Below are 17,931 nucleotides of genomic sequence, written 5' to 3'. Positions count from 1 at the left end.
TTTCTTAGGATTAAAAAATATTTTTATGTATCATAAATTGATAGTAAGTAAGCAAGCATATCTTGTACTAGTAATGACAACTAAAGATCGGGGCAAGCATACTCATTGAGAAGGCCTTATAAAAGAATACACATTCAGGTTTTGAAATAAAATATACCTAAAACCATGGCCAGTGTTCAGCCAGGAAGTACCAGTTCGGGCCCCACGGCTGTTTCTGAAAGGCTTGCATTCTGGATGGTCAGTGTCTGCGCCTTACCAGTTGTTAACTGTTTTGATTATCACCCGTATTTATAATTCTATAGAACCACTAGTTGATAAACATAAAAAGACAGCTCAAAAATGTCAGATATAAAAAGACATTACAATTACCAACAAGTTGCTATAAGAGAAACTTACGTCTCTTGCTGGTACTTGAGTGATAAACATCATTATCAATAAAAGTAAGAATTTGTTTACCAAAGAGCTTTCCTCAAAGACTGAAGGAGCATTGCCATACCAAGAAATGCACATCTATAATTATTATTAAATGCAAGTGTTTAGAATAGCCTCGTTAACAATTTTTAAAAAGCTAGTATGTATTAAAGCAAAATACTGCTGAGATATGAGCATCCTAGGGGGTCGCTTGGCTGATCGATGGCTTGGGTTTTGCTTGTATATTCAGCACATAATCATGACGGAAGGACGAGCGAACAGTGCGATTCATCAGGGGCTGAAGGGGGCGGAAGTTGTCCACCATTCTTTTCTCTTTCTCTCCCTCAGAAGTGAAAAGCAGGGTCCGAAATTGCTCAAGCTAGAAATAGAAGCAGGAAGCAAAAATAATTTCAATAGAAAAACAGCTTTACTTCTTGAATAAATTACTTTCACCTTTACAACTCTGAAACCTTCATCTAAAATTGGATACAGAGGGGCCAGCCCCATGGCTTAGCAGTTAAGTGCTCGCGCTCTGCTACTGGCGGCCTGGGTTCGGATCCCGGGCACGCACCGACGCACCGCTTCTCCGGCCATGCTGAGGCGGCGTCCCACATACAGCAACTAGAAGGATGTGCAACTATGACATACAACTATCTACTGGGGCTTTGGGGGGAAAAAAAAAAAAGGAGGAGGATTGGCAATAGATGTTAGCTCAGAGCCGGTCTTCCTCAGCAAAAAGAGGAGGATTAGCATGGATGTTAGCTCAGGGCTGATCTTCCTCACAAAAAAATAAATAAATAAAAAAAATAAAATAAAATTGGATACAGAAGGAGAACTTATTTCTGGGTAGAAATGCCTTCCCCGCTGGACAGGGAATAGAATGTCGTTGTGAGAGGTGAGTAGCAGAAGCTGGTGAGGCCAGCGGGGCACTTGGGATCCAAAGATTAGGGGTCAAAGGCCCTGTCTCCACATATTAGCCATTTGCCAAGGACGAGTGACTTCATCTTTGATTCTCAGGAACCTCATCTTTATTTATTTTTTTCCTTGTGAGGAAGATTAGCCCCAAACTAACATCTGATGCCAATCTTCCTCTTTTTGGTGAGGAAGACTGGCCCTGAGCTAACATCTGTGCCCATCTTCCTCTACTTTATATGGGATGCCGCCACAGCATGGCTTGACAAGTGGTGCGTTGGTGCGCGCCCGGGATCTGACCCCATGAACCCTGGGCCGCCACAGCGAAGCTCGAGCATTTAACTGCTACGCCACCAGGCCGGCCCCCAGGAACCTCATCTTTAAATGGGCAAAATAGCCAGCCTACAGAATAATAAAGGAAAGGCTTGATGCCTATAATAACAGTGCAAAATTATTTTTTTTTTAATTTAACTGAATCTTTAACGTAAACAATGTATTCTTGATTGCTCACTGCACCTGGGCACTGTGGACAAAGCAATGCTGCACGTGGATGTCTTAACTGGCCGTGGGATACCCCCCACCGGCACTGTCCAAAAAAACTTTCTATGATGATGGAAATGTCCTCTGCATGGTTCATTATGGTAGCCACAAGCCACATATGGCTACTAAGCACTTGCAATGTGGCCAGTGCAACTAAGGAACTGAATTTTTAATTTAATTTGAATTTTAATGTATTTATATTTAAATTTAAATGGCCACATGTAGCGAGTGGCTAACATATTGGACAGTACAGCTCAATACAAAAGGAGCAACTCCAGATCAGGGCTTGTTCTTTAACTTGGCAGTAGCATCAATCAATAGCTCCTTGGCTTTCTGAGCAACCATGTTATGGAACACTTGACTTCCAGCCAGCTGGAAAATCTGTTCACAACATTTCTTCTCATTCAATCAGGGGCACTGTAGCTTGGAGAGGACAGTCTGAGGCACACTAGGCAAGCATGTGAAGATTTGTTTGGATCAAAGACTTCAGGCCAAGTAGAGCTGCAGAGGCAGGACTGTGACCAGGGGCAAGCACCAAACACAGTGACTGTGTTTGCAAAATACACATATACCCTCATTCGTTAAGAACATGTCCAAGTAGTTAAGGTTTGTTTTTAAATTTTTAAGTTAACTGCAAAAGATTACAAATAGCCCAAGTACCAATAAGTGACATTAGATCTATAAAATTGACTAGTACATAGCCATTAAAAATGATATTGAAGATAATGTTTATTATCTATAAAACGTTCCACACATCACTGAGTGAAAAAAAGCAGCTAAATGGTATGTACAGAATGATTCCACTTTGTTAAAAAATTATATTTATCTAGTCATGCGTCACTTAATGACGGGGACATATTCTGAGAAATGCGTTGTTAGGTGATCTCGTTGTTGTGTGAACATCACAGAGTGTACTTACACAAACCTAGATGGTATAGCCTACTACACACCCAGGCTATATGGTACTAATCTTACAGGACCACCGTCATATATGCAGCCCATCATTGACCAAAATGTCGTTATGTGGCACACGACTATATTTATTGGGACTACATCAAATTTATGGAGAATAAACAATTCATGGAGAATAACGACTTAAGGAGACTTGACATCAAAGTTGTCTTTATGATGTCTTCCTATTCAATTACATGGTATGAATTTTATTAATTCAAGTGTTCTTTTGTGTTTCAGGAATGTTGTTTTCTTGTTAACCTTTCTTAAACTTATTCCAAGGTATTTTATATTCTTGTTTCCATTATAAATAGTGTTCATTCTTCCATTATAGCTTTATATCATTATCTTTTAACCGATTGTGATTTATATATGTCAAATGTATTGATTTCTATAAATTAATATTATACTCCACTAATTACTGAATTATCTTATTTTTGCAGTAGTTTTTTATTATTTCTCTAATTACTTTTTTCTTTTCTGGTCTAATTGTATTGACTACTTCCAGAATATAATTTAATATAAAATTTAATATGGTAATAATCCTTTCGATATTAAGCACACTATTTACTCTAGAACTGAGATCAGTCTCTTTTCTCAAGTTAGGAAGTCTCCATACATTTCTGCTTTATTGAAAATTTTAAATAACTGAATGGTGAATTTTGCTAATGCCTTTTAAGAATCTGTGGAGAGGGCCGGCCCCATGGCTTAGCGGTTAAGTGCGCGCGCTCTGCTGCTGGCGGCCCGGGTTCGGATCCCAGGCGCGCACCGACGCACCGCTTCTCTGGCCATGCTGGGGCCACGTCCCACATACAGCAACTAGAAGGATGTACAGCTATGACATACAGCTATCTGCTGGGGCTTTGGGGGGAAAGAAAGTAAATAAATAAAATCTTTAAAAAAAAAAAGAATCTGTGGAGATGATTATATGATTTTTCTATTTAGATTCACTGATATGATGAATTATATTAATATCATTCTTAATAATGAATCATCCTTGTATTACTGGAATAAATGCTACTTGGACAAAGTATATACTTTTTCTAATGTACTGCTGGATTCTGTTTCTACTATACTATTTTAGCTTTTTAAAAATATATTCTTCCCAGATATCAGTCTGGAGTTTACTTCTTTTTTGGTCCAATCTTTGATGGGTTTTGGTGTCAGGTATCCTGGCTTCATAAAAAAGATTTTGGAAGCTTCTGTTCTTGTGAAAATGCTCTGTAATTAATAAAAATCCCATAAAGCAAGCATAAGCAAGTATTATTTAGTTTAGTTATATTATGAATTAAACAAGATTTTCACCACTAAAACTTAGTTTCTAAGGAAAAAGTAAATTCCAAGTTCAAAACAACTGACTTAAAATTTCTGGACAGACATTGTTGGATTGTGTCTTTATCCTGAGATTCCAGAGCAAAATCACCTGAAGTATTTTATTTATTTATTTATTTTAATAATTTTTATTTATTTATTTATTTTTCCCCCAAAGCCCCAGTAGGTAGTTGTATGTCATAGCTGCAAATCCTTCTAGTTGCTGTATGTGGGATGCCGCCTCAGCATGGCCGGAGAAGCGGTGCGTCGGTGTGCGCCCGGGATCCGAACCCGGGCCGCCAGCAGCGGAGCGTGCGCACTTAACCGCTAAGCCACAGGGCCGGCCCTGACCTGAAGTATTTTAAAGGGTTTTGAGCACATCCATTTCTAGCCTTCATTTTTTCCTTTAAAAGGGTGTTCTTTAGATAGAGATTCATATTTATGTATAAAATACACAATGCATAAAACATATGTCATTGTCAAATATGGAAGTAAAAAGCTTGTTTCCTAAGTTTTAATTCTTCTCTCTAGTTCAAGTGAAGCATTTCCTAATTCATATCCAAATTAAGACAAGATGTTAGCACATTTTAATAAAAATGTATAAGCACTACAAGATGTTAAAAACTGATGCCAAACTTGGAGCCCAGCCTTATTTTTTTTTAAGGAAGATTGGCCCTGTGCTAACATCCATTGCCAATCTTCCTCTATTTTTTCCCTCAAAGCCCCAGTGTATAGTTGTGCATCATAGCTGTAGGGTTGTGGCTCTTCTATGTGGGACACCACCTCAGCATGGCTTTGTGAGCAGTGAGTAGGTCCATGCCCAGGATCTGAACCTGTGAACCTCGGGCCGCCGAAGCAGAACTCGCGAACTTGACCGCTGCACCACTGGGCCGGCCCCCCAGCCTTGTTTTAAAGGAGAAGACTAGAGGTTTCTTATATAGAAATGTGGAAAGACCGTACCTGATCATGGTCAACCTCTACAGGCTGCTTCTTAATAATCCAGGTGACGGACTCAGAGAGTGGCGGGGTAGTCAGGGACCCCGAGTAGGTCCAGTAATCTGGGCAGGTGGGCATCAGGCAGGAAGGATCAAATGACGCAAATTCCACAAGGGTGTCCTGCCCAAGAGAAAGGGGTCACTGAGTCATCATTTCATGGTGAAAACCAGTCAGGAATGGGATGATGAGGCAATGATTCTAGGGGTGCCTGGGGACCAGCAGTGGTCCAGAGGAGCTCCAGGTACCTCTGGACACCTTAGGACAGAATCATGCCCATGCTTTGTTCTTGCAACTAACTGTGTATTTCTGATACGCGTCAGTGGGAACACAGCGGAAACCATTTTCACCCTCCATTCTAGTGAGTTTACAGCAGGTGGTCTCCTCTGAACTCTTTGGGAGGCATTAGGTGGTAGCTGATGCATAAACAAAGAGGCTTCTCTTTTTCAAGCAAGACTAATAGAATTCTCCTTTCTAAAATGCAACACAAACTAGGAGGAGCCAGGATCCTGGACTAAAAGGCGGAGGGGAGGGGGATGAAGAGGGAGGGAGAGGGAAAGAGGCAGGAGGGAGAGAGACAGAGTTGGGGGGAGGGAGAAGAAAGAATATACAGACTTCCAGGGAGCAGCCCCTTTGGGATTCTGAATATTGAACAATTAATCTTGGGGGTTGGACAAAGGTATCTAACCTGAAGGATATGGGTAATTGTTCGTTAAAGCTGGACAAACCAAGTTTCTGCAAAACTTTTCTCCCTGCCTGTGGGAGGGTAGCTAAGAGTCAAGAAAACTGCTCTGAGTGTTTCCACAAGGAAGGAACAGGTGTTGGGAGCAGAGGAGGGGACAGCATTATGTTCCCGAGTCCCCGAGTGCTCAGCAGGGACTGAGCACGTGCTCAGCATGGCAGCAAAACCAGAGTGGTCAGTGCCCACCAATGGAATTCCTTCTGTCCCCTGCAACGTGTCCCAGGTCCAGGGCTCTCTCAACACAAGCATCACAAATAGCAAGTTGTCTTCTAGGCAACTTTCGAGAACCTGAATTACACTGAGGTTAATTATATTTCCCAATTCAAAGTGCCTTGTTAGTGGCTCCACTTGGAGATTGCAACATAAAATATATTTCAAGTGATATAGGAAAAAAAATATTACCTTATGCTTAATTGATGGCAAAGTATCCACTAATTTCTGTAGTTCTTTATGTTGTTTGCCTAGCTAAAGAAGCAGTGAGAAAATATTACAAACAACTGACGTCCCACTGAAGAAACTGTAACAGAATGTGAATTAAAATTAACCACCTGGTGATTACATAAAAGCAAACAAACCACGCTACTTAAACTACACTTAAACTGGTAATTTAGAATGTTGTCAACATCACTGAATTAAATTAGACACAGAACAAGTGAGCAGGCTGTTTGCTGATGGGGTCAGTGAGCCTGCAGGGAAAGGTGCCCCTGCTCCATTTAAGTATCAGTTCTTAAATTGGAATTTACATTTATTAAAATTAAAAATTGCTCCACAGTCAAAGTAGCCACATTTCAAGTGCTCAGTTGCCACATGTGGCTTGTGACTACTCTATTGGACTGTGCATTTTTATACCATTTGAAATATACTCATAACAATCTTGTATTTTAACCATCGTTTATTTTTATCCCAATATTCTTAGAACTTAATATTGCAATATCGTACCTTTTCATCATAGAAAACAACACGGCATTTAAAGTTGGTAAGATTTTTTTACCTTTAAAAATACCCCTATCACAGCCAAACCATTTTCTTCCAGTGCTGCGTCCTCAAAGTTTTCAAATTTGACTGCATTCCAATGCACCAAGTGCAGCTGAAACACCATTACAAGAGGGTTTGAGACAGGACCATTTAGGATCACTCCAAAACAAACAGACAGCCTTATCCAACATATGATATTTTAACATGTTTCCTCACCCAAAATAAAGCCACTGAGAAAAGCATATGACAATCTGGTGCAAAATGAGATAGAAATAAATAACAGGAAGAAATGTATGCAGGAGCAGCAATGAATGTTACTTTGAAATAGAGGGATTTATTTGGGGAGAAAAATAAAAAACAAAATTATATAGCAAAGTGGGTAACATTTCAGTGAGGGAAGCAACATTTGTCCATTCCCATCCTGATTTGCATGAAACACTCATATTCAAAATCCATTTGCATCTAAAGGAAAGATGTTTATATTGAGAGAAACAGATTCTCCCAATGGGAATTAGGCGTTGAAGACAAATTTCTTTGAGGGCTAACCACTTAAAATGTGTTTCTTTTTAAGGTAACATTTAAAACTAAATTAGGGGAAAAGGTGTAAGACAAAATTCTATTTCCTTATGTGCTCCCTATATTTCCCTCAAATCATTCCTCATCCATCCTTCCTGAATGCATCATCACCCAGCCTCCCAAGTGAGGCCCTGAAGGTCCTGGTTACCTTCTCCCCCTGGTCTCCTGAAGAGGACTCCGCCTCCAAGTCCTGCTGCTTTTATTTCAGAAACGCTTGTTAAATCTTGCTCTTTTTCTCTGTGGCGATTGCTGCAGCTTTTATTTAGGCTCCCACCATCGTTTATTTGGATTAATTTGACCTGATGGGCCCTGTATTTTTGCCTGAGTTATTACTTTAGGCTATAATTTGAGCCTATCTTGAATTTTGGAAGAATTCAGCTGCAGGATCCTAAGGTTCATTTCTGTAATATTATTTGAGATGAGAGAAGTTATCATTGTTACATGTATAAACTGGGAATAATCAATTATGCCCCTGAGAGAACTATTTAGCATTTATCGGAATCACATGATTCTTCCTGATAATTTCTTAGAACTAGAAACTGAGAACTATCCCCACTTCTCCACAGCTGTCACTGTCCCCGAGCTTCTCAACGTACCTCCGCGGGGTAACATTTGCTGTCCACGGTATGCTCGGAGCCCCAGGCATCGATGGCCCCCCAGTGAAAATGGAACTGCTTCAGTCGGTAGTTGTGTTCCAGGGGTCCTCCCTCGATCACTGAAATGGCACATCCAACAATTCAGGAGACAGTTATTCACGCCGTGGAGGAAAGCGGGGGAAAGGCCGAATCTGTGGGTGGACCTTCTATATGAACTGTCCTAAATGGAGCACACTGTATTATACACAAGTGTTTATAAACCTGATTTCCACGCAGTTAATACACGTATAAGGGCCAGACCTGCACTCTGAATGACATCAAGATTTAACTACACTCCAAGCTACATACAATTGGTAAAGGCTAATTCTTGACTTATTTTTATATTCTATATTTACTGTGCCTAGTTATTTTTATATGCAATAAAATGCAAATTTCTCTCAGCATATTTATCCAACCCTCTCATAAAACTGAAATATGGAGGGGGGGCCGGCCCGGTGGCGCAAGCGGTTAAGTGCTCACGCTCCGCTGCGGCGGCCCAGGGTTCACAGGTTCGGATCCCGGGTGTGCACCGACGCACTGCTTGGCAAGCCATGCTGTGGCGGCGTCCCATATAAAGTGGAGGAGGATGGGCACTGATGTTAGCCCAAGGCCAGTCTTCCTCAGCAAAAAAAAAGAGGAGGATTGGCAGATGTTAGCACAGGGCTGATCTTCCTCACACACACACACAAAAATCTGAAATAGGGGGACAACAGATATTCTCTTCCCTTTTTATGTACTGATACTTTGCTTTTCAATTTTTGAAGATACTAGTGTTTCTTTCCCTTTCGTTGAAATGGAATAGGAAATTTGCAAGTCAAAAATTATCTCCCATTTCCCTTTGGACAGAATGAATAATGTGAGTCATCCACACACTTCACCACTGGCCTCACCATGTTGGATAATAAATACCTTTTGTTTAGCCTAGAGTTTTCTGGAACTAGTGAAAATGATACATTATAGGCAAAATATTCAGATACAAGTTTTTAAAGTCACACTTCCTCAGGCTTTGGGTGGTGCTAATTTTTTTTCCTTTTTTGCTTGAATTTGCTAAGCATATTAGTTCCTCATTTTTCCCATCTAATCAGACCCTGGCGATGTCTGTCCATGGTTAAACCAATACAACACGAAAACCGCCCATCTCATCTATCTTAATGATCTTTAGAGTTTATTGCATTATTTGTTGAATTTTATATATGCAAATGATCAACTATAGTGATCCCAAGGACCAAATACACTGATTATGTCATGCAGTGGTCTGCTATGTATTTTACTGGCTTTTCAAAATATTTTACATAATTTCCTCTTTAAAAAAAGGAGTTTTGTAAGAGGTGAGTGAAGACACTAATGACCACTTTTCTTTGAGGGGCAGGGGAGGTGCAGAGAATAATATCATGTGATTTACTAAATTAATAGGAGGATGGTACTATAGTATACTGAAATAAAAATATCTTCCAAAAAATTCTTACTTTTCTATGCCAGCTCCATATTGTGAGCATGACTCTGGCAAATAATCAATCTAATCTGTTGAATGAAATTGAAGTTCTGGTCCCAAGTGACCAGGGCAGAGGAGAGGGCAGCTTTTCTCTCCTATCCCCAGAAAAACACTGGCAACATTTCCTGTACACGAACTGTGCATCTCCTCCAAAGAAGATCAAGGCAGAGAGGAAATGTCACTGATGGGTGGCTGCAAGGGAGGGGGGCAGAACTGGTCTCCAGGTGTGTTTGGATCACCCACACTGTACTAAACACATTTTTAATTCATCGCCAACGTTTAAAGCTGGATGACTTCACATAGAAATCTACATTTGCAAGTTGAGAATGAGATGCTCTGCCCATGTTGGGCACACACTCCCACTGGGTGACAACAGCCTGGACAGGAGAAATGGCCACCCCCTTTAGATGGTCCCACCAGTTCTTCACAGTCGCCACCACTGCCATTTCTCTCAGACTCTCCCAGCCTTGCTCATTCTCATGACTTCATTGGCACTGTAGGTAATCTGCATTTGTGATCCCTGGGAGAGAAGTTAGATTCCCAGGCATCTGACTTGGGTACTTGCTAGCTAGAAAAATCATCAAGTCCCTACCATGTGCCAGGCACTATACCTGTGTAAACTGTACATAGGAAAGAGGTGAGACAGGGCAGTACTCTTCTGTATAATGTGGTTAAGAGCATGCATTTAGCAGGAAAAGGACCTCAGTTTGAGTTAATTAGCTTTGTGTCTTTAGCCATGTGTGCTGGCAGTTTCTAAGATGACTCCCAATGATCCCCATCTCCTGATATTCACACCCTTGTGTAATTCCCTCCCCTGAGTGTGAGCCTCCCTTGAGTGAGTGGCTTGTGACTTGCTTCTAAGGGTAAAAGTAATGGGATGTCACTTTTGAGATTAGGTTACAAAAAGACGCTGGTTTCCATCTTGCTTGCCCTCTCTGACTCTTCTTGCTTGCTTGCTCTGATGAAGCCAGCGGCCATGTTGTGAGCTGCCCTGTGGAGAGGCCCACTTGGCAATGAAATGAGGCTGGCCTCTGGCCAACAGCTAGCAAGGAATGAAGGCCCTGAGAGAAACTGAATGCTGCCAACAGCCACTTGAGTGAGTTTGGAAGAGGATCCTTTGCCAGAGGAGCCTTGAGATGAGACCCCAACCACGGCTGACACTTTGATCACAGCCCAATGAGAGACCCAGAGGAGGGGAATACCCAGCTAAGCTGCACTCAGATTCTCAGTCTTTGAGTGTGGTCTGCCGAACTCTCTGTAAACCGGCTCTTGCCTACCTCAGGACTTCCTTGTCTGCCACTTACTTCTTGCACTTTATACACAGTAATACCTAATACAAGCATCACACTGCCTCATACTCCACCTCCACATAGACCGCCCAGGTGTCACCTCACCCAGGAAGGCTTCTCCCACCAGACCCCACATGCACACTTCCCTCACAGTACTTAGCACTCTGCATTCGCATCGTCTCTTCAAGGGGCTGTCCTCCCACCACACTCTAAGGTCCTTAAAGGCAGGACCGTCCTTTCTTCCTCTTTCTTTTCTGAGTAGCTGGCACAGTGCCTGGCACTCGGGAGATCCTCAGTGAAACCAGGAACTAAAGAAATAGACTGTAAAGCGTCTGTTGGGTTTGTTAATTGAAGCATCACTGGTAACCTTAGCAAGAGTGAGGAAAATGGTGGGGTCAGGTGTGGGTGGACAGGTGGACGAGAGGGGGAAGTACAGCCAGCAAGAAATGGGGCAGAGAAGGGAGACAGAAAATCATGAATTAGAAAGCAGAGCAGCCATAAGAGATATCAAGTAAATATATACTTATTTATTTATTTTTTTTTATACTTATTTATTTGATTGTTGATATTTTATTCTTTCTGTGCTCTAAGATAAGAAAGAATTAAACTTGTAAAAAATTAGATAACAAATATAAAACACCTAGCATAGTCAGGCTTATAGTAAGCAATCTATATAATGTTCACTCCCTTCTTTTGCTTTTAATGTGGAGGGGAAGGAGCTAGCAGAGAGAGGGATGATGAAGGGAAAGGTAATACACAGGACCCATACAAATAAAAGGAAATGGGCATGAAACTTTTTGTGGGGATGGAAACGTTCTAAAATTGGATTGTAGTGTGTTGCACCACTCTGTAAGTTTACTAAAAATCATTACATTGTTTTTTTCAAAAAAAGTAAATGTGGGACCAAAAATAGGGCAGGAGAACTTGAAATGTTTGTGCAAGCATTCTTACTAGGTTCATTGGTGATGCCCCATCAAAGTGTAAAGTGAAGTGAAGCAAGATGGGGCAGGAAGCATTCTCAGGAGAATGAGACTCATCTCTCTCTCTTTTTTTTTTTCTTCAGGAAGATCAGCCCTGAGCTAACATCCATGCCAATCCTCCTCTTTTTGTTGAGGAAGACTGGCCCTGGGCTAACATCTGCGCCCATCTTCCTCCACTTTATATGGGACGCCGCCACAGCATGGCTTGACGAGCGGTGCATCGGTGCGCGCCCAGGATCTGAACCCGGGCCACCAGCAGCAGAGCGCTCGCACTTAACCGCTACACCACAGGGCCGGCCCCTCTCTCTCTCTTTAATGCCTGGTGACAATCACTAATAAGAGTCATTTCAGAGGAGGTGATAATTTACAGGGATCATCTGTGGGACTCAGCCCAGGCATAATTCAGTGTCCTTCCCCACAATATTTTGCATCCCTCACATGTACTCATTAAAATCCACAACTGTGTCCTATTCAGGGGAGCCAAAGAACAAAACGATGCCCAGCAGAGGGCAGTGGTATGAGATGCTTGCATACCTTCTCTAGTATCCTTTTAATTTCTGTAAGGTTGGTCGTGATGTCCCTTCTTTCATTCCTAATTTTAGTAATTTGAGTCTTCTCTTTTTTTTATTGTGGTCCACCTAGCTAAAGGTTTGTCAATTTTGCTTATCTTTCCAAAGAACCAACTTTTGATTTCATTGATTTCTGCTCTCTTCTTTATTATGTCTTCTTTGTGTTTGCTTTGGGTTTAGTTTGCCCTTCTCTTTCTAGTTTCTTAAGGTGGAAAGCTAGGTTATTGATTTGAGAAATTTCTTCTTATCCAATATAGGCATTTTCCTCTGTAAGTTCCCTCTAAGCACTGCTTTAGCTCATCTTGTAAGGTTTGGTATGTTTTGTTTCTGTCACATACCTTCCCCAGCCCCTTTAACTGCATACTTTATCCCCGGTTCTTTGTAAAGCACACTGTAGCAGCATTTCCTAGGGTTTTTTTTTTTAATTTATAGACATTGATATTTATTAGATCCTTTCTTTGCTAGAATTAAAATTGTTTCTTGTCCTTCATTTGTAGAATGTCTTTGCTTTCTTTTACTTTTTCTTTATTTTTTAGGTTCATTCACTCTTTCTTCCTCTTTGAATGCTAATATTTTGCAACAGCATGGAGAAATAGCAGTGAATAAGCAGGAAATAGGAGGCAGTCACTGAAATGTGGAAAGAGAGAGAAAGAAAGTTAGGTACTTATTAAAGATTAATAGTATCTTAAAGAAAATAATTATTAAAGCATAATGAAAAGAGATTATCTATTTTGGTCCCTCTTGACAAAACAAGTGGAAAATTAGCAACCTCTCTATAATTTTTCTTTTGTATTTTGTAAAAAGAATGTGAGACTGACTCACCTAGGGAAGGTAAGATCAAGGAATGATTTAGTTAGTTGTGTTTGGAGATATCTAAAGAGCTATTATGACGAAAATGTTGGTCATTTGCTTTCCATCTGAGATTGCCCATTTAAATGGGTGGGTAAGAATTCTTGGGTCTATTGTTCAAAAGAAAAAAATAACTAAGTAATAAAAAAAAAGCTATTTGCCTTGAATGATCTTAAGATTAACTCACTTGGTTAAGAAACCCATTAAACAACTTCCTAAAATTTCCAACTCAGTGAGGCAATAATACATTGGCAGCAGACAGTCCCTAGACTGTCAAGGTCCTTAGAAGGCTAACCAACATTTAGGATCCTCATAAGAAAAGAAAGAAGGTTGCCAGGGACCTAAATGGAATTGAGACTTATTAATTGAGAGGGCGGCTGTGCACCCAGAGTGAATGTATGGGAGTTGATATTCTATAGATTGGGTCTGCCCACTAGTCTAGTTCTAGCAGGAATAATGGTAGAGCTCTAAGGGAGACAAGTAGAGCTCACCATAGTGCAAGATGGTCATCTGGAACACAGGAATTTAGCTTGCTGTTTTGAAGATTTCTGGAATCCTTATACACAATGTAATATTATAGGCTTCTAGTTGAGGTGGGGGCACACTCTTTGGTTTTGGAAAAATTAAGAGAGATACTGATAAATCTGGGAGAAAAAGGAGTAATTTCTTCTTAGTTTGAGAAATGTAAGTAAGATGTAAGAGTTTAGGGTCGTGTCATAGCATGAAGGAGAAAGAGGAAAATGGGGGGCAAACAGACACCTAAGCCCTTAAAGAGAGACTCATACTTCCTGTATCACGGCAGAGAAAGATGTCAGAGGGAAGAGAACAGAGAGATTGATCCCACTGGAGGAGCAGTCTGTTTGCAGTTAGACCAGAGGGCCATGTCTAAGTATCAGAGCATCACTAGGAAAATGCAAAGAAAACCAAGATACAGTTGAGAATCCTACAGCCAGGATACATATAGGAGTGAACACTTCTATTTATGCTTCCAGTCACACTTTTTACTTCATTAACACTTTCACAGACTCATCTCCTCATATTCATAACAGGAAACTAAGTTCCTTTAGATCAGGGTTTCTCAATCTCAGTTCTATTGACATTTTAGGCTATGTAACTCTTCGTGAATGCTGTCCTGTGTATTGTAGGATCTTTAGCAGCATTCCTGGCCTCCACCCACGAGATACCAGTTGCACCACCACTCCCCAGTTGTGACAACTGAAAATGACTACAAATGCTGCCAAGTGTCCTCAGTCCCTGGGGGGAAGAGAAGGCAAAATTGCCACTGCTTGATAACCACTCCTTAAGATACACTATTTCAAATAATAATTACTTCATACTAATTAGGACTATTTGATGCCATCAAATTCGGTTTGGAAAAAAAAAGAAACTTGCATAGAATTAATCACATTCTGTTTTCCATAGACACTAAAAGTTTCAGGTAAACTTTCAAATTCTGCAGATTAGTTTATATCTGGGTAGGTTGGAAAAAAGAGAAGATTCAAAAGCAATATAATATTTGAATTTAAAAATCTCTTTTAAATTGTGTTTCTTTTAATGTAGAACATTGTTTAAATTAATTAATTTAATAGAATTAATTAAAATTAATAGAACACAAGTTTCCATTTTTCTAATATATGACTGGTTTAATTAGTTGTTAAGACTGTAACCTCATGCATACGTTAGTATTCTTTTTGCCCCATTTCAAAGGTACTGAAATCTGATCAGCTAAATCTGATTAAATAGTATTACTATTTAATATAGACATGTCTTGTAAAGTCAGCAAGCAGAGAAAATTAGCATATTCGATACACCCATACAAAATAAATTTCGGACAAAGCTTTAATTTCACACCCTATCTTCTGTATCAATTATAGAATTTATACATAAAGATATATATATTTATTAATAAAAAATATGAGGGCTGGCCCAGTGGCGTAGCAGTGAAGTTCACGCATTCCACTTCAGCGGCCCAGAGTTCACCAGTTCGGATCCTGTGGGCAGACCTACTCACCGCTCATCAAGCCATGCTGAGGCGGCGTCCCGTATAGAAGAGCTACAGCTCTACCACTGTGATACGCACCTATGTACTGGGGCTTTGGGGAGAAAAAAGAAAAAGAGGAAGATTGGCAACAGATATTAGAGCAGGGCCAATCTTCCTCAAAAAAAAAAATTACTTCTAAAAAAAAAATACTACCTATACTAACAGAAGAAAATGTGCATTAAAAACTAGAAGGAACTTTTTTCCTACATTGAAAAAGGAAGTCCAGTGAGTCCCATGCCGCTGCTAACAGGAGAGGTTCCTGCTGGCATGGAGGCAGTGTGATGTGGCCTGTGCTGACATGAAACTGTCCCTTTAACTCCAGACAAGACCACCAGTCTGGCTCTCACCTGATTTATCTGCAGAATCTTCAAACTCCACGAGGAAAGAGTACCCGTTGTTCCAGATGTGGAGGCAGGTGGTCGGGTCATAAGAGACGATGAGTGGTTTTAAGCCGGGATCGTAGACACTGTCCCTCCACCGGATGTTGATCGGCGACTGGCGCTCGCCCGCCGGGACCAGGTCCACGCTCTCCCAGAGTGGGTGCACTAGGAGAAAGCACATCCGGGCTATCAAGATGTCCAGCATCTGGGATCACACACCAGCCAACTCCAGTTGTGGAGAGCCTGTCGAGGCTGATGGAATCGAAGAGTCTTAGGAATTAGCTGCTCAGGGGCTTAATCGACTGACTAAAGCAGAGGACAAAGCGGGTCAGAGAGCAGCTTGCAGAGAAGCAGGCTTCTGCTGTCTTGTCAAACTAGAGCCACTCAGTCGAGCTTCTAACTTCACCTAAACCAAGTGAGACCCAGTCCTGTGATAACAGTAAAATGCGTGGAGATTAGCACCATGTGGAAATAGAGTATACTTTTTTGTGTGTGTGTGAGGAAGATCAGCCCTGAGCTAACATCTGATGACAGTCCTCCTCTTTTTTTGCTAAGGAAGATTGGCCCTGAGCCAACATCCGTGCCCATTTTCCTCTACTTTATATGGGACGCTGCCACAGCATGGCTTGACAAGTGGTGCGTCGGTGCGTGCCGGGATCCGAACCTGCGAACCCCGGGCTGCCGCATCGGAACATGTGCACTTAACCGCTGCGCCACCGGGCCAGCCCCTGGAAATAGGGTATTCTCAAATGAGTTTCTTCTTTATTGATAATTTTCTGAGCCCAACCTGCCAAACCAGTTTTAAATACAAATACAAATTAATGACATTTTCAATACTGAACTTATTTTCAACAAAGGAAACGGGGGAAGAGGGGAACAATTTTTGGACAAACATGGTAAGGTTTTAATTGGTTGGCTGGTAGAAATGAAGGCTTGTGTGGCATGCATCCTATAATTCAGCTTGCTGTCTTGAAAATTTCTGGAATCCTATACACAACATAATATTATAGGCTTCCAGGTGAGATGGGGGCACACCAGGGTTTTGGAAGAATTAAGAAGGATATCCATGAATCTGGGAAGAAAAGGAGTAATTTCTTCTTAGTGTGAGAAATCTAAGTCAGATGTTCAGGGTTTTAGGGCCGTGTCACAGCATAGAGGAGAAAGGGGGAAATAGGGGACACAGAGATATCTAAGCCCTTAAGGAGACACGCAGACACTTCCTGGATCACAGCAGAGAAGGATGTCAGAGGGAAGAGAACCAGAGAGATTGATCCCATTGGAGGGATTACACGGTCCCATGTAAGTGTGTATGCTGAGTTCACCTCCATGTAAGCAAACTGTGAGGATTAGGCAGCCATCCTGCAAACCTGGGTAGAATCTTAGCATTGCTAAGGTCCCTGGAGTTCTGTTTGTCACATGCATAGCTATGGACATTATATATGAAGGTGTACGTGCACAATTTGTCCCACATGGGCACTGATGACATCACTGATGATTTTTCTACCCGAGTCAAGCACCAGGTCTTTGTGGCAAGTCCCTGATAAATCTCAGTGGACTTCCTGTGACACAGATAGAGCTGTTGAGACATCCATGCATGATGGATAGAACCCACGTGTATAATCTGGGGTGCTCCAGTTCTCCGCCCTTTAAAAACACCACAGATGGGTAGAACCAAGACCAAGAGGAAAACTAGAAGAAATATGGATGGACATAAATCATTGCAATGACCCTCTGCACCTCACCCCACCGCTAAGAATGAGTCTAAGGATTTGAGAAAGTGACAAGGCAGCTGCTACCCAGTCAACGCCCCCTGTGTATGCCAGGGTCACCGGCCGTCACTTCATAAAAACAAACAAACAGAAACTTGCCTCTGGTTTACTCTTACAGAGGAGACATTTCTCTTCCTGAGGTAGCTGCCCAAAGCTGGAAGTTCAAGATCTTAACCTTGTTTTTCTGGCAAAAGTGCCCCAGCAGTAATAGACATAGAGGTCTCCAGGCAGTTTCTAGACCAGTGGTTCTCAAGGGAGGGAGCGATTCTGTGCCCCCCCCCCCCCCCCCCCCGGAGACCTTTGGCAATGTCTGGAGACATTGTTGGTTGTCACAACTAGAGGAGAGTGCTACTGACATCTAGTGGGCAGAGGCCAGGCATGCAGCTAAACCTCCTACAGTGTACAGGACAGGCTCCCACAAGAAAGAATTATCTGGCCCCAAATGTCAATAATGCCAAAGTTGAGAAATCTTGGTCTACAGCTAAAAAGGTACAGGCAAACTCAGAGTATTCTCTT

General features: G+C 41.5%; 1 protein-coding gene across 6 annotated transcripts in view; it reads right to left on the bottom strand.

Moving 5' to 3' along the window:
• The window catches only part of LOC131400761 (carbonic anhydrase 5B, mitochondrial), a 36,013-nt gene continuing 18,082 nt past the window's right edge, over positions 1-17,931 (bottom strand). For all 6 annotated transcript variants that reach the window (XM_058535485.1, XM_058535489.1, XM_058535487.1 and 3 more), the window contains 6 exons: positions 15,614-15,811; positions 8,008-8,126; positions 6,852-6,947; positions 6,263-6,325; positions 5,086-5,241; positions 1-790 (listed from right to left, as the gene is read on the bottom strand). In XM_058535485.1, coding sequence (XP_058391468.1) covers positions 611-790; positions 5,086-5,241; positions 6,263-6,325; positions 6,852-6,947; positions 8,008-8,126; positions 15,614-15,811 — 812 coding nt within the window. In that variant the 3' untranslated portion in view covers positions 1-610. The remainder of the gene's footprint in view (positions 791-5,085; positions 5,242-6,262; positions 6,326-6,851; positions 6,948-8,007; positions 8,127-15,613; positions 15,812-17,931) is intronic.

The sequence above is a fragment of the Diceros bicornis genome, chromosome X (genome assembly GCF_020826845.1).
Source record: "Diceros bicornis minor isolate mBicDic1 chromosome X, mDicBic1.mat.cur, whole genome shotgun sequence".
Lineage (NCBI taxonomy): Eukaryota > Metazoa > Chordata > Mammalia > Perissodactyla > Rhinocerotidae > Diceros > Diceros bicornis.
Note: the sequence above shows the minus strand (reverse complement) of the source record. Positions and strands in the feature narration are given on the sequence as shown.